This window comes from Channa argus, chromosome 19, assembly GCF_033026475.1.
Source record: "Channa argus isolate prfri chromosome 19, Channa argus male v1.0, whole genome shotgun sequence".
Lineage (NCBI taxonomy): Eukaryota > Metazoa > Chordata > Actinopteri > Anabantiformes > Channidae > Channa > Channa argus.
This window is the reverse complement of record NC_090215.1, coordinates 16,814,067-16,831,575: the sequence shown is the minus strand read 5'-3', so window position 1 is coordinate 16,831,575 and position 17,509 is coordinate 16,814,067. Positions and strand designations below refer to the sequence as shown.

General features: G+C 40.4%; 1 protein-coding gene across 1 annotated transcript; it reads right to left on the bottom strand.

The window, feature by feature from the left end:
* Window positions 1–253: 253 nt before the first annotated feature.
* Window positions 254–13,700, bottom strand: tmprss15 (transmembrane serine protease 15). The gene is made up of 28 exons (XM_067485944.1): window positions 13,582–13,700; window positions 12,866–12,978; window positions 12,661–12,785; window positions 12,427–12,494; window positions 11,552–11,694; window positions 10,888–10,938; window positions 10,519–10,638; window positions 10,230–10,338; window positions 9,692–9,801; window positions 9,448–9,588; window positions 9,205–9,357; window positions 6,827–6,932; window positions 6,586–6,727; window positions 6,358–6,499; window positions 6,116–6,205; window positions 5,797–5,922; window positions 5,579–5,722; window positions 5,397–5,507; window positions 4,143–4,266; window positions 3,965–4,060; window positions 3,534–3,583; window positions 3,300–3,365; window positions 2,995–3,139; window positions 2,190–2,371; window positions 1,236–1,328; window positions 999–1,138; window positions 775–829; window positions 254–639 (listed from the first exon to the last, which is right to left on the bottom strand). Exons 2-28 carry the CDS (start codon window positions 12,975–12,977, stop codon window positions 503–505), a joined length of 3,081 nt encoding a protein of 1,026 aa, XP_067342045.1. The 5' UTR covers window position 12,978; window positions 13,582–13,700; the 3' UTR covers window positions 254–502.
* Window positions 13,701–17,509: the final 3,809 nt, after the last annotated feature.

The following is a 17,509-nucleotide window of genomic DNA, read 5'->3' as shown; positions in this document are numbered from 1 at the left end:
AACCACCGCAGCCACAGACCCGTTAAAATAAGGCCATCAGGGAAACAATACAGAAGCATCAGAGCTAGATTCAGCAGACTCAGAAAGTGACTCTTCCTACAGGCCATCAAACTGCTGAACTCAGGAACACTATGAACACACTCTTACAATACACTCACACTCACACCACTGGACCGTGAACTCATGCACTCAAAGAACATCCATGTGATGTACCTGCAAGTACACACATAAAGAAACCCACACACACAATACACACTGTTAATGTTTTTTATTTTAATACATCTAATACATTTATTTTAATAGTCTTATGTGTTAATTATTTGTCCTTTCTTCTGATTGATTAACTATCCTATAGATGTGATTTTCTAACACAGTTTAGTTTTTTCACAGTGGAGTTGAAAATCTTTGCATGTGACAGTAAAACTCTTGGTTCTGGTTCTTTCGTTGATCTGTATCTGTGTTTTGTAGCATCACAGAGTTACAGAGAATTACATTAAATGTCTCACGGTGATAAAGAAAATGATGGCGAAGGTGGTAAAGAGCGTCTGGTCTCGGCGATCCAGGAGCTGAAGGCAGAGACTCGGGCATAGACTCCAGGGCTCTGCGGACGCCCACAGCCCCTCCCAAATGAAGTCACACCTGTCGAAGAGCCAAACACAATACAGCATTTCAAACCTTAGTTACTGTAAATTTTACAGTTTTATATTTAAAATCATCAAACCTCGTCTGTGTTCTCTCATTAAATGCTAAATACTTAGTGTGTGGTTTACTGACCAATCTGAGTCCAGTGTCCATTGTCAAGACACATGAGTGGACCTCCGGAGTCTCCCTGTAAACAAAAATGCAGATTTAAACTTTCTAAGTAAGCCAGCTTTGAGGTATTGAAAAAATAAACTAAGCCCAAAGATAATCGGATAAACCATTAATCTTGCTTAGTTGCACAAGTCCCAGGACCTGATCTGGATCTGAGTCTACGTCTGGGTGAAGTATTGTTTTACCTGGCAGGAGTCGATCCCTCCCTCTGGGTATCCGGCACACAGCATGCTGGAGGTAATGGTGTACTCAGGTAACTGTTCCTGACACTGAACCTGATCCACCAGAGGAACCTCGGCCTCCTGGAGAACATTCGGGAGAAAACCTAAAAGAAAGTAGAAGATGAGGGTAAAAGATGGTATTTAAATGCAACACTGTGACTGTTAGTCGAAGTTAGTCTCAGTTTGTCCTCTGTGTCTCACCTCCCTCAGCATCATATCCCCAGCCTGCGATGAAACATTTTTGTCCTGTTGGGACGTTCTGACCCTCTGACAAACACACTGGCTGGATCCACTCTGAGAAACACCAACCAGGAGATATTTCATGTATCATTCAGTTCATTTCAAAAAGAAGCTATAAATAATTTGCTTATAGTTGTTCATAAAAAGCCAGGCTAGGCTGTGGAAAGGACCTTATATGGTGAGAAAGATTTAAGATTTTAAAATGTAAAAATTATTTTCTAATACCAAAAACAAATCAACCAGTTTGTCACTGTTGTGTATCTTCTTCATCATCTTTTTGCATTTGAACGACGCTTTAATTGGACAACAGCTAACAAACGATCTTAATGCAGAGACTCAAACATTTCAATTGCTTAAAAAGAGTGTGGGTAAGGAGTTAAGTGGCCTCCATGTATGTTTTTAAGTAAAATCTCATCTCTCTATTCAGAAATGAAGCTGTAAAATGCAGCTGTTATTATCGTCCACATAGATGCTGTTTATTATAACATAAATCCAATTATTTTTCCTTTTCCTTTCATGTAACCCTGCTGTTACTTTGCATTCAGCTCATACTCTTATCATAACACTACAAGTACATTCAGTTTTAAATGTTATTCTTAATCATTAAATGCTTTAGACTTTTAATTTTCTGTTATAAGGTCTGACAACATACTGCAATAATGTATTTAGCAGATTTAACAGGACAGGTTCAATCTCTAATATATTTTAGATTTTTCTAAACTAGCGAACTTTGTAATTGTGAAATAATGTTTGTATTATTGATTTTGTTTAAGTTCTTAATTTGTGTTTTGCTGTTAGATGAGTACAAGGATAAAAACCAGATGATACATTTGAGAAGACTTATCCAGTAAAATTATGTTTAATTTGTTTGTTTAATAACAGGTCAGATGTGTTTATATATGTGATGTTACTGACGGTTAAAGTTGACAGGCTGCTCTAGATGCATCATGGCGATGTCCGCCTGTTTGGTTCTTCTGTTGTACTGTCTATTGATGACGACCCGATCAATATTTCGCTTTTGAACGGCTTCAGAGTTTATGTCACGCTGATCGTGAAGGCCAAGAACAGCCGACCAGGCCTGGAGATGAAGGTTCTTCCTGTGGAGAACAAACTGAATTTACTTTGTGTTTTATGTTTCTGTAAGAGTCAGTGTTACACAGATGCAGGTGAGAAAGACCAACATCCCATGAGTTTCTACACAGCAGATGTCCGTCTCCCACTATTAACACCCCCTACGGTATGTTGTGTTAATGAGAGATCGCATTCTGGTGCAGAAAATTCTTCTGATTACATTTTTACCACCAAAGCAGAACAGGTTGCCTGAGCTTATTGTGCTTGTTGTAGGGCAGACAAAGGCACATTTGTGTCAGCTTTCCTGAATTTCAAACATTTTGGGTGGGCATTAGATCCGATAACTCAGGAGAATATTCTATGGAATAGAAATTTGTTTCCTTTTTCCTTAAACTGAACCTATGTACTTTAGGTACCTGTGCCTGCTCCTGAGCTTTGGAATCTAACATGACGACATTATTTGCATGTCTTCTCTGCTGCTCTCATGATTGATCGGATAAGATGCAGAGTTATTGTTTACTGAATGTGAAACACTTTGTGGTAGAAGCATTGAAGCCTCTTTGGGCTCAGTTTCAAACTGGACTCTGCTACTTAGTGACCACTGACCATTTCTTTTTGAAGGACATGATTTGTGATTTGAGTTTCTCACCCGTAGACACAGTGAGCAGCAGTCAGCAGCCAATCTCTGCCAATCAGTGAGGCTCCACATACGTGACGACCCTTCCAATGCAGAGACGCAATCCACGGCCACGCCCCTTTCACTGCATCAACCCCGCCCACCACTCGGGAGTCACCTGACAGGTAAAAACACACAGTGTTTGTGTCTCAATTCAGGGGCTGCACACGCGGTCTCAAACTTACATTGTAATTTCTAATCGGGATAACTCTGTAATTCAGGTACAAAGAACAGCCAGCAATATATCAGATTCAAGCAAATAGGGTTATTTTTCTTACCATGTTGCCTTTCTTCTGATTCGTTTGCCTCTCTTGAGGTGAAAGGGACTTGACGAACTCCACAAGCTGAAACACACAGGATTACACAGAGATCAGTCTGCACATTTTGAACATCTCATTTCACTCAGACAGATGTAATCTTCAGATGAATCTGAAGAACTAAACTGTTAACAGTTTGGTGTCAGTGATGAAGGCTGTTTAATGACATAACATAGTGTTTGAGAGTGAACTCACGTTGGTTGTTACAGGTCAGAGAAACCACTTTCTCACTGGCACAGGTTTTACTGTAAAATCAACACAAATATCCAGGTGAGAAACAAAAGAATTAAATTGAAGGCTGAACCACAGAAATGCAGGTTTTTATTTTGTTTTTATTTCTTTAGTTTTTATAACTTTTTATTTGACTTTTCCCAAAATGATCAAATATGGCTCTGTTTCTGGGTCCACTCCTGATCCTGGTCTGGTTGTATTTCTAGCTCTGGTTGTGGTTTTCAGTGCTTTAGCTTAATATTTTGTAATTCTTTATTTTGTTGCTTTTGATTGTGACTCTTGCCCTAATTCCTTTTTGAACCTGGTGGTTGTAATTGTAGGAGAGGTTTGCTGCCTTAAACCGACTCTACCTCTAGTTGTAAGTGTGGTTCTACTCCTGGTTCAGGAGTTAGTACCTGACACTGGTTTCTAGTGCTCCGTTGTTGGTGACTTTGATTGTTGCAAATGGTGAATCTTGTGGCAGTGCCGGCAGCAGTAAGGCCTCCCCAGACCTGCAGAGAATCACAGAAAAGAATCAGAAGTCCTTTTCCTTCTACAACCGTATATTGGTCCAAAGGCAAACACCCGAGTTACCTGTATCCCAGGTACTGACAGATAAAGTCAGACATGTGTGAGTTCCAGCTGTCAGCACACACAGTGAGCAGGGAGGAGACGAGTTTAACCTGAAGACGTCTGGAACCATTTACCTGCAGCACAACTGATGACACATTGCACACTGTCAGTTATTTTCGGTTTGGGGACACCTGAAGTTTAGATAAAACTTGTCAACAATGGCTGTTGGCAGCTACAGGCTGTGCTTGTTTAAATAAAACCACCTGTTAAGTTGAGCGAAATATGAGTTCAGGAGAAACAAAAATAAAGGGTTGTCATCGCTGAAATCTAAAATAACTAGTGTTATGATTTCAGAGTCATGCTACTGCTTTGTTACTGACAGTTTCAAAGTCTACACGTGATATGACACGCTGGCACTGTAGGCAGCCAGACGGCTAATAGGACTGTATCTGATGGATGACGGGCGTGTCTTAAAGATAGCTGACTCGATTTCTGTGTAGAAACAGCAGGAGATGGTAATGTGACAATCACAACATGAACTTATGGAACAAGTTACTGAAAGAAATTAATGTAACAGTAACAATGTGCTGTAATATAATCAAATTATATATCGACGTAAGATGATGTCACATTACACAGTGTGTTTTAATTACAAACTAACAATTTCATAACCGGGAGTTATAACGGTATTAACAGTTTCTAGATAAGGGGTACAGTCATTCAGGGAGACGGGGTATAGGGTCAGTTTACCACAAACCTGAAAGAAAAGTCCTTGGGAGGGTTAAGGATGTAAAGTGATGAGGAAGAGACTCCCTGGAGCTCCTCAGTCAGGAAAATGCTTAAGAGTTTACAGCTACAGATTTAAAAGCAAACAGTGTGCGAAGATGATAAGTATGAGTTAACTATTCATGCAGTGTGTGTGTGCGTGTGTGTATAAGATCATTTAAATCTATTCTATCTCTGTAAATTGGAGATGTTTGGTGTATGGGAGATACACTTCCTATTGATGCTGCAACACAGAGCCTCATACACTGCCACTAAAGTAGATGGTCTTTTAAGTGAGGAAGTGTATGGGTTGAATGTAACAGTACTGTTATTCAAAGTCACTTGATGTGACGACACATCCGAATGTGGCAACATGACCATACACAGTTTTAATTTAGCATGGTGTGAAGTGCTAATGAAATGCGATGTGACTGTCACCATCACGTGAAAACATTAAAGCTGATCCCGTGGTATTATCGGTTGATGATTGATCATCAAATGCCTACTCACCACAGTCTGCTTCATCAGAGCCATCAAGACAGTTGACCACGCCATTACATTGATCGATACCATGGATACAGGTTCCCGTCTGACACTGGAACTCACCGTCTCCACATGGAGCTGTTCTCAAATGACAAATTATCAGTAACCGATAATCTATAATACTGCTGTAACCTACCCCTGTGTCTCACCTGGTGACCCCAGGCCAATCCCAGTAGTAAAGTTGGCCTTGAAACCCCCAACCTGCACTGAGTCGTCTGTATAGAACCAAACTGTCATCTGATTGGTTGTTGAGAACAAGTCGTGGGTGAGGTTGTCCCTGCCTGTGAGGATAGCTGAATAAAAACCAACCAGTTAATACCTGAACAGGTTTAGACTAATTTACGTGTAGGTTTCAAAAATAAGTTACCTAGTAAGGTGGAGTTATGCTCCGCTCCATCTCGCACCTCTACAATGTCTTTGGTCTCTTCAATGTTAAAGTCCAGGAAGTGGAGCTGGATGTTTCGACCCTCCACAGCGTGGAGAGTCCAGAGACCTGCACACCAGATAACAGGTGAGCTTCAAATCCACAGGTGAACATGGAGGATGTTCAGGGTTTAATCACAGATAAATACAGTGTAAATATAAAAAAGATGTGTAATTACAAGTGTTTGAACATATAAGTACAATTACAAGTGTAAGTGCACAGTAAAGGCTGCGGTCGGCTGTGGCCAGACAGGTGAACTCACACTTAGCCTCTTTCCCATATGGCTGAGGGTAGTTTGGGGAGCTGAAGGTGGAGTTTGGCTCCCAGAGGTTGAAAGGTCCTCCGCAGTCAGCTGGACCAATCAGAGCAAAGGAAGCAGAGTCAGAGTGGACCCAGATCACAGGTGTATGTGTGAACATGTTTAGGTACATTGCTGAAGCCTTATGTTCACGCTGTTGTGAAGTTCACATTGATAATGGGGGGTGGGGGTAACATGAGCCTCACCTGGAATAGGGGGCGTGGTTGTTGGAAGTGGTATTTTTGTGGGTTCAGGTGGGGCAGGGCCACAGGAACCAGGTGCCAGTGCGATGTCATCCAGAGCGATGTCGTTTCTTGTCCCTTCGTACTTTACAGCTTCAAACGCCAACTGCAGAAGTCAGAGGATACACCAAGCCATCAGTTATTGACCAATAAGCCAACCAGGCAGTGGATTTCCTGTGTGATGCCACTGACAGTTAATGATTTCGTCACGTTGAGGGTCACTTGGGCGTAGTTCCAGTTGTCGCCATAGTTGCCTTCTTTTGTGAACACCACAGAAAAACCCCGCAGGAAATACACATACAGTTTGTAGACGTCCACTCCAAACATGTGGTACCTGCACACAGGTGTACACAGCTTTTTTCCACTTATTACAGTAGTTTTCTCCTATTTTAAATGTTTATTTTTGTTTGGGTTTTTTTGTTTGGTTTTTCACCAGAAGCTAAGACACATGGGCTGTTTGAACGGAGTCAGACGAATGCTGTCGATAATGAATCTATTCCACCGTTGGCCGGGTCTCTGAGCGGTGACAATGTAGAAACCTGACAAACACAAGCACATCAATGATACTGATCATAATACTGTTAATACCAAGATTTATACAGCTGATATTACTTATAATAATACTAATATTAAATATACTACTGGAACAACAACATGGCTAATTATCATCATCACTTTACAGAACAATATGAAAATTTTCAAAGAGTTTTCATTGGTTGATCATCTCTCGTTAAGTTTTTATAATTTCAAATCTTTGCTTTAATTTATTTACTCAGTCACAGCCTAAATATTATCCTGCATTTCCATCTTTGGTTTAATGTCATTGTCTCATCTGTTGTTTTGCAGACCCTAAACCCTAAACACAAATTATCATGAGCATGACATTTAAAGGTCTCTGCAGGCCCATCAAGCTGCAGTAACACGTGTTGAAGACAAAAAGGCTTCGACACAAAGCACGAGATTGACTCGGGGCTCCTGCCCAGCACAACCAACAACCAAATGAAAACCATTTTCTCAATTAGTATAGCTAGTCAAATCACAAATGGAGTAGCATCACGAATAGTAATGATGCCATTTCATGTGGGATATAGCCTAATAGTTTTTTACATAGAGATCTTGAACAAATCTGAGAATTAAAAACACACGGCTTCTCATTCACCCATTCAATCACACACACACACTGAAAGGGGAGCTGCTATGCTGCGTGCAGTGATTGGAGTTTTAGCCAACACTCACCGGGAGCAACTAAGTTGGGATTCAGTGGAGCCACAGTAGACATCTTTATTCATAATATGGCTGAAAAACATAGTTTGGGTCCCAGTAGTAAAATACCTGTCTATTCTCCTCCTTTATTTTCTCCACTGTTGTCCACATCCTGACTAGTAATGTATGGATCAGTCCTGTTATAACGTGCTTCCGATCCCAGTGATCGATATCTAAACAGTTGTATGTACGTTATCATCAATCGAGTTGATGATGTCTCATTCTCATCCATCCAGAGATGTAGGAGCTAAACAGATGGGATTTTTTTCTTTTCACATTTTAGTGAATAGGAAGTTGTTGAGGAGATGTCTCTTTTTTTTGGGAGGGGGTGTGAGGTTGCTGAGCATGCAGAGTTTTGTAACTTGTTCCACCGCTGTGACATGACCTAAAGAGCTTAAAGCAGCCTGTTCTCATTCCCAAGGGATCAAAAAAACCTGCTTTGTCCAATCCCTGTTCATTACATGATGATGCTGATGGGATCTATTTGCATCAGCTATTGATCTTCTGAGCTTTCAGTGTAGCACAATGAAAACCCAGATGCTTAAATTTGTGACACCGAAAGCAATGACGTAGTAAATAAAACGAAAAAGTGGGGAGGTGGACCTGGTAGTGGATGGTACAACAAGACACAGGATGTTGTGCACTTTAATGATGATCGTAATACTACGTGGCACACATGGATACTTTACGTAGGGATTGTAGGCCTAGATGAGTAAGTTCAGGAGGGAAGGTGCTGTGGAGTAGACCACTCTGTAGGCGAGAGTTAGTAAAGGCATGGTGCTCAGATATAACATGAATTTCATAGCTTAGGGGCAATAACAGCAAAGGCCCTGTCACCCCAACACTTTGATCTAGATCTGGGCACAACTAGATAGTGCTGTTGAGTTGATCTGATATTGTGATTTGCAACATGGATAGTCACCAGTTCCGAAGAAGGTGCCAGACCATTAAGGACTTTAAAAGTGAGTAATAGTATCTTAAACTGGATCCTGAAGTAAATGTGAAGCCGATGAAGAGAACGCAAGCGTGCCACAGCATTCTGCACCAACTGTAATCGCATGTGTCCTTGTGGCTGATCAAAAATGAGATGTGCTGCTGCATTTTTGATCATCTAGAGGGTTCCATGGTGCATGATGGTAGCCCCATCAGCAGAGCACTGCAGTAGTTAAGATGAGATATGACCAGTGCCTGCACAATGACTTGGGTTACTTATTCAGAAAGCTGGGGTCTGGCCTTTCTGATGAGATGTGGTTAGTAAAGCTCAGTTTGTTGTCATTAACACTGAATAAGTGTAAGTGGATTATAAAATCCCAGGATGTTGTATGGATGAGGAAAATGAAGAGGAACAAGAGCTGAGCCTATGCTAGTTCCACAACCATCAGCAGTGCAATTCCTGTTGGATGACAACTCCTAAAGCTGTCAGACTCATAAAAAAAAAATTATTCATCAGTTTAAAATATTGATGTCAATGAATTTTCATTGTCAAAGTCATCAATGACATAGATTAGTCACAGCAGCCCTAATATTACTATACGCAACAAAACATACCAGAGCTGTTACCCAGCGTGTGGTCAACACTGGGGCCGGTCATTGGGGGGTGCGTGGGGCCCCTGGTTCGAATCCAGTCTCCGTCATCCATATAGTAGTCCTGCTTCCAGAAACACATGCCTTCCTCAAAGGTGCAGTTGAGCTTCTCCTCATCTGGACACAGAAACATTTATACAGGCTCAGCTGCAGTAAAAGTATTATTCTGTGTTGTTGTAGGAGGTGCAGTGTAGTGGTTTGTGTTACTGGAGAGGTTGGAGGTGTTGGCCGCTCTGTAGGTGGCATTGAACCCTGCAAGGTTGTTGAATTCATCGGTCTTAAACTCAACAGTACATTGGTCCGTCAATAGCCACACGATGCCAGGAGAGGTCAAACCCGAGAACATATCTGTGAATCGTTCAGATGTAAGCTGTTAAAAAGTCTTCAGGTCTTAAATTCAACTGTCCTTACATCAAACACAGGGGTCACTATTTTTGAGCAGTAAGTTTACCTGACAGATATTTCTTTGCTCCGATTCCTTCATACAGTTTCAGAACATCAGTGTGTTCCTCTGTTTCGAACTGATGGAAATTAATCTCAACTGAAAGTCCTTGTTCAACCCTATAAACAACATGACTGTTTTTAATCTCAGAAATTATATATTCTTTGTACATTGTGTGTATAGTGAGTACAAGACAGGAAGTATACTGAAGCATTCAGAATTACTAAATACAGTTTTAAAATATAACATTTAATGAATGCTGAACAAAAAACTATGTTTACATAATTATTCTACACCGTGAAAATATTTTAATGATCATAATATTATAATATCTCGTTGAACCAGTATTGCCAGCTTGCCACTGGTGTGTGCAGTGTGTACAAGGAAAGGCAACCTGAACTTCAGGTTCCGTAATAAATCTACCCAAGAAAAGTACAGATACCTGGAAAAATCCAACTCTGGCGTACTGTGTGTGTACTGTTTGTATACATTGTGTATAGTCTATACAGTGTGTGTACTGTGTATACAGTGTACAGTGATGTCTGACCTGATGATCCAGCGACAGAAGATGCTGCTGTTATATGTCTCAGAAAAGAGTGATGAACTGAACCAACCGCTCGGCCCTGTCAGCACAAACTGTCCGTCACATGACGTCTCTATGGAGACAAGAGTGATGACATCAGAGGCAGGTAAATCCTTCAAGAATCAGCGTGGAACATCTGGTTACAGACAAACTATTACCGACAACACCACTAATAATTAGTGTGGCTCCTCCAAATATTTTATGAGAATCTAATCTAAATCAGACCTGTGGAAAAAAATTAAAAATGACTGACCACATCGAGCAGCGTCTTCATCAGAGGCATCAGGACAGTCATCGACTCCGTCACAAAACCGATTGGTCAGAACACACGTTGATTCATCAGCACAGAACACATGATTTGGAGGACACATCACTGGACACAGAGGACGACAAACATCTTCAAAAATCAGTCACCTGTTGTAATCATAGGTAAAGCGGTTGACTTTTCTGTTTTGTTTTTTTAGCAGAAAAAGATTCACAGTCACATGCTCAAATCAGTTCCTGTTGATCTATTGCTTTTACTTAGACTTGGAGCAGAAAGACGTGTAAAACCAAAGTCCTGTCAGGTCTTCCTTTGTCGATTCCAGTGAAACAAACAGTCACCTGTTTGTGTTTTCCTCACCTGTGGTGGTTTTGACGGTCGTTGGTGCAGTCGTTGTCTCATCTTTTTTTTCTGCAGGAAAAGATTCATAGTCACATCCCCAAATCACTTTCTGTGGATTTGTTGCTTTTATTTTAGTTATGACCAAGTACAGTCTAAGAACACATGCAGGCATAAGTTCCAGATCAACAAGATCCAGTTCCGCTAATGATGTAAAACTGGGTTAAATACATGAAATGGTCTGATGTCTTCAATGGGTCATCAAAGGTTGGTTAACCCTTTCAACTGGTTTACTGTTTGGTGGGAAGGGAACTGATGCCTGGAAATGCAGGAATTGTTCCAGAAGTAATTGCATTTCACCAACGCGTTAGCGTAGATAATAGCCGCACCATTGTTCACATACATTTTTGCGTAACCTCCTTTATGTCAGGAGGATGTGTAAGGTTAACCACAAGGTGGCAGGTGTAGGCCTACGCATAACAGAAACTAAACGGTAATAACAAACGCATAACAGTTAACAGAAAATATATGTGACGCCAAAGAGATTGGATTCTTATGAAAGCGATGGAGACAAAGACCAACATAAAAAACCTACAAACTGAATTAGAAATAGTTCTTTGGTGAAATGTTTGTATTTAAGGACCTATAACATGGTTGTGATGTCACTGTGAAGTCATAGGCTCACCTGTGACCTGGATGCTGTCTGGGTCAATGACCAATCCTCCACCCTCGACTTCCTGAAGCCCCACTGCCAGCTGTTGTTCCGCCTCTTCCACATTGATCAGCTGATCGAACCAGAGGTTAAAGTTCACAACCACGCTGCCCTGGCTGACGACCCGGATCAAAAATGATTATCACTTCGTCGGTAAGACCATCAGGTGATTGATTACTGATCAGTTGATTCTAGTCATTGTAAAATCAATCAGAAGCTGCTTTGTTGATCAGCTGTGTTGCTGTGTTGAAAGTGATCAGTATTGATCCGTTTAATCAGTAATTATGTGGTTGATCAGTAATATTAGTGATCAGAATTAATGTTATTGATCAGCATTGATGTGATTGATCTGTGTTGATAATATTGATCAGTAATGCAACAGATCACATTCAGAAATGATCACTCCATTCAGTGGGTGTTATCATTTCTTATCATCATGGATGTGGGTCAGTAGGTCTCTGCTCCACCTGCCACCAGGCTTAGCAGGTTGTTATCATGTACTCAGCATTTGTTTTCAAGGTTGCAGCAACAATTGGTTTATTAGGTTTAAGCACAGTGAAGCGGTCTGTCATTTCAGACTGATGCCACCCCCCCACCCTGACCTCACTATGTGCACTAGTTGTATTGGTAGTAGTGCGACTAGTTGGTATAAGAACTAGTACCACTAGTAGCACTAATAGCACTAGTCCTGCTAGTGACTCTCTTCACAATAGTGCTACTAGTAGCACTTGAGCAAGTACCACTACTGGTACTAGCACTGCTAGTTGAACTAGCCATAACTGGACGTGATTACAACTGATCACCATTGCGCAGCCTGATAAATCAGCTGATCAGGTGGGAAATCTCACCTGAATGACAGAACCTGACAGGACCTGTAGATCAGCCAGAGCTCAGTCTGACTGAATGCCTCCGTCACCTGTGGACCAATCACATGTCAGACTGTGATCAGATGAACATAAATACTGAAAACTGATGTTACTAGATCACAGCCATAGTCTTTCAGAGTAAAAGCTTGTTGCGTGACCACATTCTGATGATTAAATCACCCCATTCTTCTTCAGAATAAAAGCTTGCGCTCTTACCAACTGCTGGATGTCGAGAGCCAGACTTTTGAACTGCAGACTGCTGGAGTTTCTGAGTTCTTCTGAGAACACAGCTCCCTCTGTGATCACCATCCGACCGCTCAGCATTGCAGGCTCACCGGCGCCTTGACACAGAACCACGCTATTGATACTAATCAATATTTCTGCCGAGATCTGATCAGTTTATACAAACAATATCAGTTACCTTCAGGCTTCAGGCTTAGCCATGAGACTACACTCAGTCCGACACAACAGATCAGAAGGAGAGAGGAAAGGACGATGAGGTAAATCTCCAGAGATGAGAAATGACGCTTCATACTGAGAGAATCGATACACAATCAGTCACAATCGTTGACAAATCAGTGTTTTCATCTAATCCTAACTGAACCGTTGATCGGTTTGGTTTTAAACTTGGAGCTGCAGGTTTCAGGTAGCAGTAGTAGTGATTGCCACTACTAGGAAAACATTTATTGAGAGTTTATGACCCAATAAAACCAAATTAATCTCTGTTGAGACTTTATTACTTGACCTGAATGGTCTGATGTTTACTAAGGTAAATAAAAAAAAACGCCCTCTGTAGTTCATTAATCTGCCACTAAAACATTGAGACTTTAACCTCGTTCTCAGAAACTGTTCAATTTGACTTTTTATTCTTATTGCCTAAAACTTTAGTCTGTGAAGGATCCGTGCTAACAAGCTCCACCTTTACTGCTACAACCAGGTTCTTTGTTTCGTTGCAAGGTAAAATATGATTGTTTTACATCAGTGGAGAAAACAGCAGCCATGTGAGTTTAGAGAATATTACAAGGATCACACAGCTGTGAAAAAGTGACTAACGATGTAATTCTACTAACAGAACCAACATCATCGTCATCAGTCTAGGACTAAATGAATCCACTTCCAGGTAGAATATAAACTCACCTGTAGCTGCAGATCTCAGATCAGCTCCTGCTGGTTTTCTTATTTTGGTAAAATGTACAATGTGAGCATCAGAACACAGTGAGTCTCTGTTCGCTCCGACTCTGCATCTGATCTGTGATCAGTTTTTATTGAGCTGCAGATGATTGATGAGTTCTTATCAATACAGCAGTTGATAATCATAAATCATGTTTGTGGAGCCGAGCAGGCGGAGCTGCAGGTAAAGTCATTGTTGATGTAATAAAACACAACTGTGATTATCGTCATTAATGAGAGAAAATACACGTTTGATGCTCTCATGTATAAATTGCATGACCAATGTAAGATGCCAGGATCAAAATAAATTTAATTGAATTAAATGATTTTTGGGAAAAGCAAAACAAAGTGATCGAGGTAAAAGATAAACTTGCAGGCTGTAATGATGTAGGCGTGTATGAAATAAAACCCAACAAAACCGAATTTACAATTCACTGCTTCCGTAAATTTTTCTTATCTAGCCCTGTATATTCATTTATGGTTCCCTAAATCCATTTGAGACCGTGAGTATTTGTAATATCCAATAAAATGTGTAAATGTTCCCTTCGAAGTAACTGGCAACAACATATTCCAGCTCTAAGATGCTTTTATTTTCCAAAGTGAAAAATAACATATACTGTCTAAAAATGCTACAAACAGCAGCGCTAATGGTAAAACTACCACACAGCTTAATGAGATCAGTCTAATATTCCCCAGGATGATGGCGGCGAACGAAGTCTCAAATTTTCTATTCTTCCAGTGAACATTGACAGGAACCAGATTTGTTGGATGTTTTTGCTTTCTGTGAACTGGTAGTTATGATCCTGCAGGTCTCTCTTGTTTTAGCTCATTGTCAGACCAGGTTCAGTTTCCACATCGTGGTCGCACATGCTCAAAGGCTAAAATAAATTAAATTGTTAACAATTAGTTTGAAGGTTCAGACTTTTAATCCTCTGTCATGACGGAGACTGTCAACACTTTCCTTATGTCAATAAAGTTCCGATTTAGGAACAAATCAGACCCTAACTCGTCGAACCTTCGGTCTGGTGTTTTTGTTCACCTTCAGCTCGCATGAGTCTGAGCTGCCCTCAGGATCTATCTGATTTGCTGTTTAACGACATCCATAAACAAATTGATCCTTGCTCTACGTGTTGATGACCTGAAATTCCACCCAGTTGTTAATAGAGGGGGGAGGGGCGGGGCTGTTGGCGCCTTGATTCAATAAATATGCTGTCATCATTATGATTCATGCTGCCAATGATAAATGTTTGCACTGCACTTCCCCCCCAAACCCCTGAGAGATTATTCAGCCAACACAGATCAATAATAACAATAGACTTGAATCTGAGAGCCATTAAATAAGAAAACCCGAAAGACGGAAAACGACTGATGGAAAAGAAATTCTGGATTTTGTTCAGCATTTTGAATCTGTGGTGGCATCATTGGTGAGAGAGACCCGTCCGTTTAGTGAATCAGTGCAAAAAGCTGTGTGTGTACTTGGACTTGTGTGTCTAAACACAAATTGGAATTTGAAATTTAGATGTCACACACTTCACACACTTCGCTGCCTAGTCACCTGTGATTTTTGCTACAGTCCTGCTGTCTGTCTGTATTTGAATGTATTTTCTTTTCCCTCAGCTCTGACTCACACTTCCAGGCAAACACTGAACTCAGCCTGCACTGAAGCATCTCTGAGGATGGACCCTAAACCCAGTGTTTGAGGGAGGACCTGAAGTGAGTTTCACCTTTACCTCTCTTTGGGTTTGCAGTTGTGTTTTGTGCTTGACTTTCTCCTGCTCAGCCAAACTGTTTTCATAGTGTTAGAGCTAACTGTTAGCTACAGCAGTAAGTCGCCAAGGGCAGGTAAACCGCCACAATACCACCTAGTGGATGGACGGTATATCTACCAGCTAACAAACAGCAGTGAGCTAACTCAACTCATTTTAGAATATTTTTGCCAGTTGTGCATGTCACTGGGTTTTAACTAATATAATATACTAATATAATGTTATGTCCAGTGTCTAAATCTATGCTTAGTCAACCTAGTTATAGCAGTTTATATGGTCATTACCTCATTATGGGCTCTCTGTCGACATGCTGCTCAGGACAATTAGTCTTTCATTCAAAATGTTGTAATAAAAAAATAAATTTCAACATCGAGATGGTTACACAACACTGACATTTGTCTTCCAGTAAGAGAAACTTTGTGGCTCACACCCCACCGATAACATGCAACGTTATGTTGAATAGGCTTTCTGGCCAATGCTGCCTAGAGAGAGTCCAACTGCACAAAATGATGACGATGATGATGCCTGTTTGCTTATGTCCAGGCATGTGTCACTCGTCGTGTCCGAGGGGCTTATCTGATTATCATGTGTAAAACTTATTCTGACTAACAAAACATTAAATTTGAGATAAGTGGAAAAGTCGGAGACCTCTGTTTCTTTTCTCGTATTTTTTTGGTTTATGTGGCTCTTGTGTAGTTCTGTGTGTTTAGAAATGTGTAGACTACCAGCATTTTATTTGTGGATGCAGACAGCACAGCCTAAATACTTTGGTTTTGTTTTTGATGCAGAGACGTACTCACGGTGACAGTCATCATGGAGGACGGGTTACTGAGGCTGCCCACAACTGCACCAACCAGGCTAAAACTGGCAACAGGTTAGAAGACCCACTGTACAGTACAGACTATAATTTGGCCAGTCACACATTTTATTTTTGTTTGTATATCTTATTTAATATGAAAGGAGATGAAAGCGCTGGTTTCAGGCCTTTTATTATTTTCTCATTGTCTCTTGTTTTTATGCCTTACAAATAGCACTCTGAACAATCTTTATTGTATAAATTGTGAATTTTGCGCAGCCTCTGAAAGCTGAGAGACTGTGTCCTTTAAACAGGTCATTAACCCCAGTAGGTGTTTACACGGTAACGAAGGTGAACTAAAATAAAAATATCAGTACGATTCCACATGTTCCTCCAGCAAACACGAACCCCTCCTCACATCAAACCTCCAAGTTCCTTGTTCCTCAGAATCTGAAGTCCAGGAGCTGTTAACTTGTTTTCTCTAATCTGGCCCCGCCTCCTGCACTTACCTGACAGGTGCAAGAGAAATTGATTTACATCAGAAAGTCAGAGTCAGAAACCGATCACGTAGCTGCCACAGTTCAGTTTGTTCTAAAGACAAAGCACCAAATGTATCAGTTTACAACCAGACTGAATGTGAAATTTGATTACCAGGATGGGTAGGATGCTATTAATTATTAAAAAGTAAAGTTTTTACAAAGTAATAATCTAAACAAAGTACAAATGAATTTTAGATTCATGATATTATTTAGTCTGTTAAACTGTAGAAAATAAATAACACTTAATTAAATTTACTGAATTAAATGAGTAACTTGTTCATAATGACTAACAACTTTATAAAGAAATCAAAACATGATTACATAAAAACAGGCTTTTTTTACATTTCAAATTGTTCAGAAAATGACTTAAAAAAAAAGGAAAGTTTGACAAATGTTGGATTTTAGGAATAAATCAAAATAAATTGATGCTTAGTTGGTGGTTAGTGAGCAGAGGTGTGTTCGTGTGCATGTGGTTGTTGTGTAGCAGCCTAATGTTGTGACTTACTGTCTCTGAAACAGACTATTTCTCTAAAATATTTCAGCAGGTGAAGGCTGAGCTGATTTTAAAACTTAAGAGCTAAGGTTGCTTTTGGATGTTTAGTGACCAGACTGATGACCAGATCAGTACCAGTAGCTTTTTGTGTTGGTGACTGTGTTAGTTTCAGAAATCATAGCGGTGTTGTTTTTTTTAACAATTGTGTGTGTGTGTGTGTGATTTTGAGAGTTATTTCTTCCATTGTAGTTTGTTTTTAATGTTTTTTTTTTTTAAATATCCTGAACTTTGTTTTGGTAAA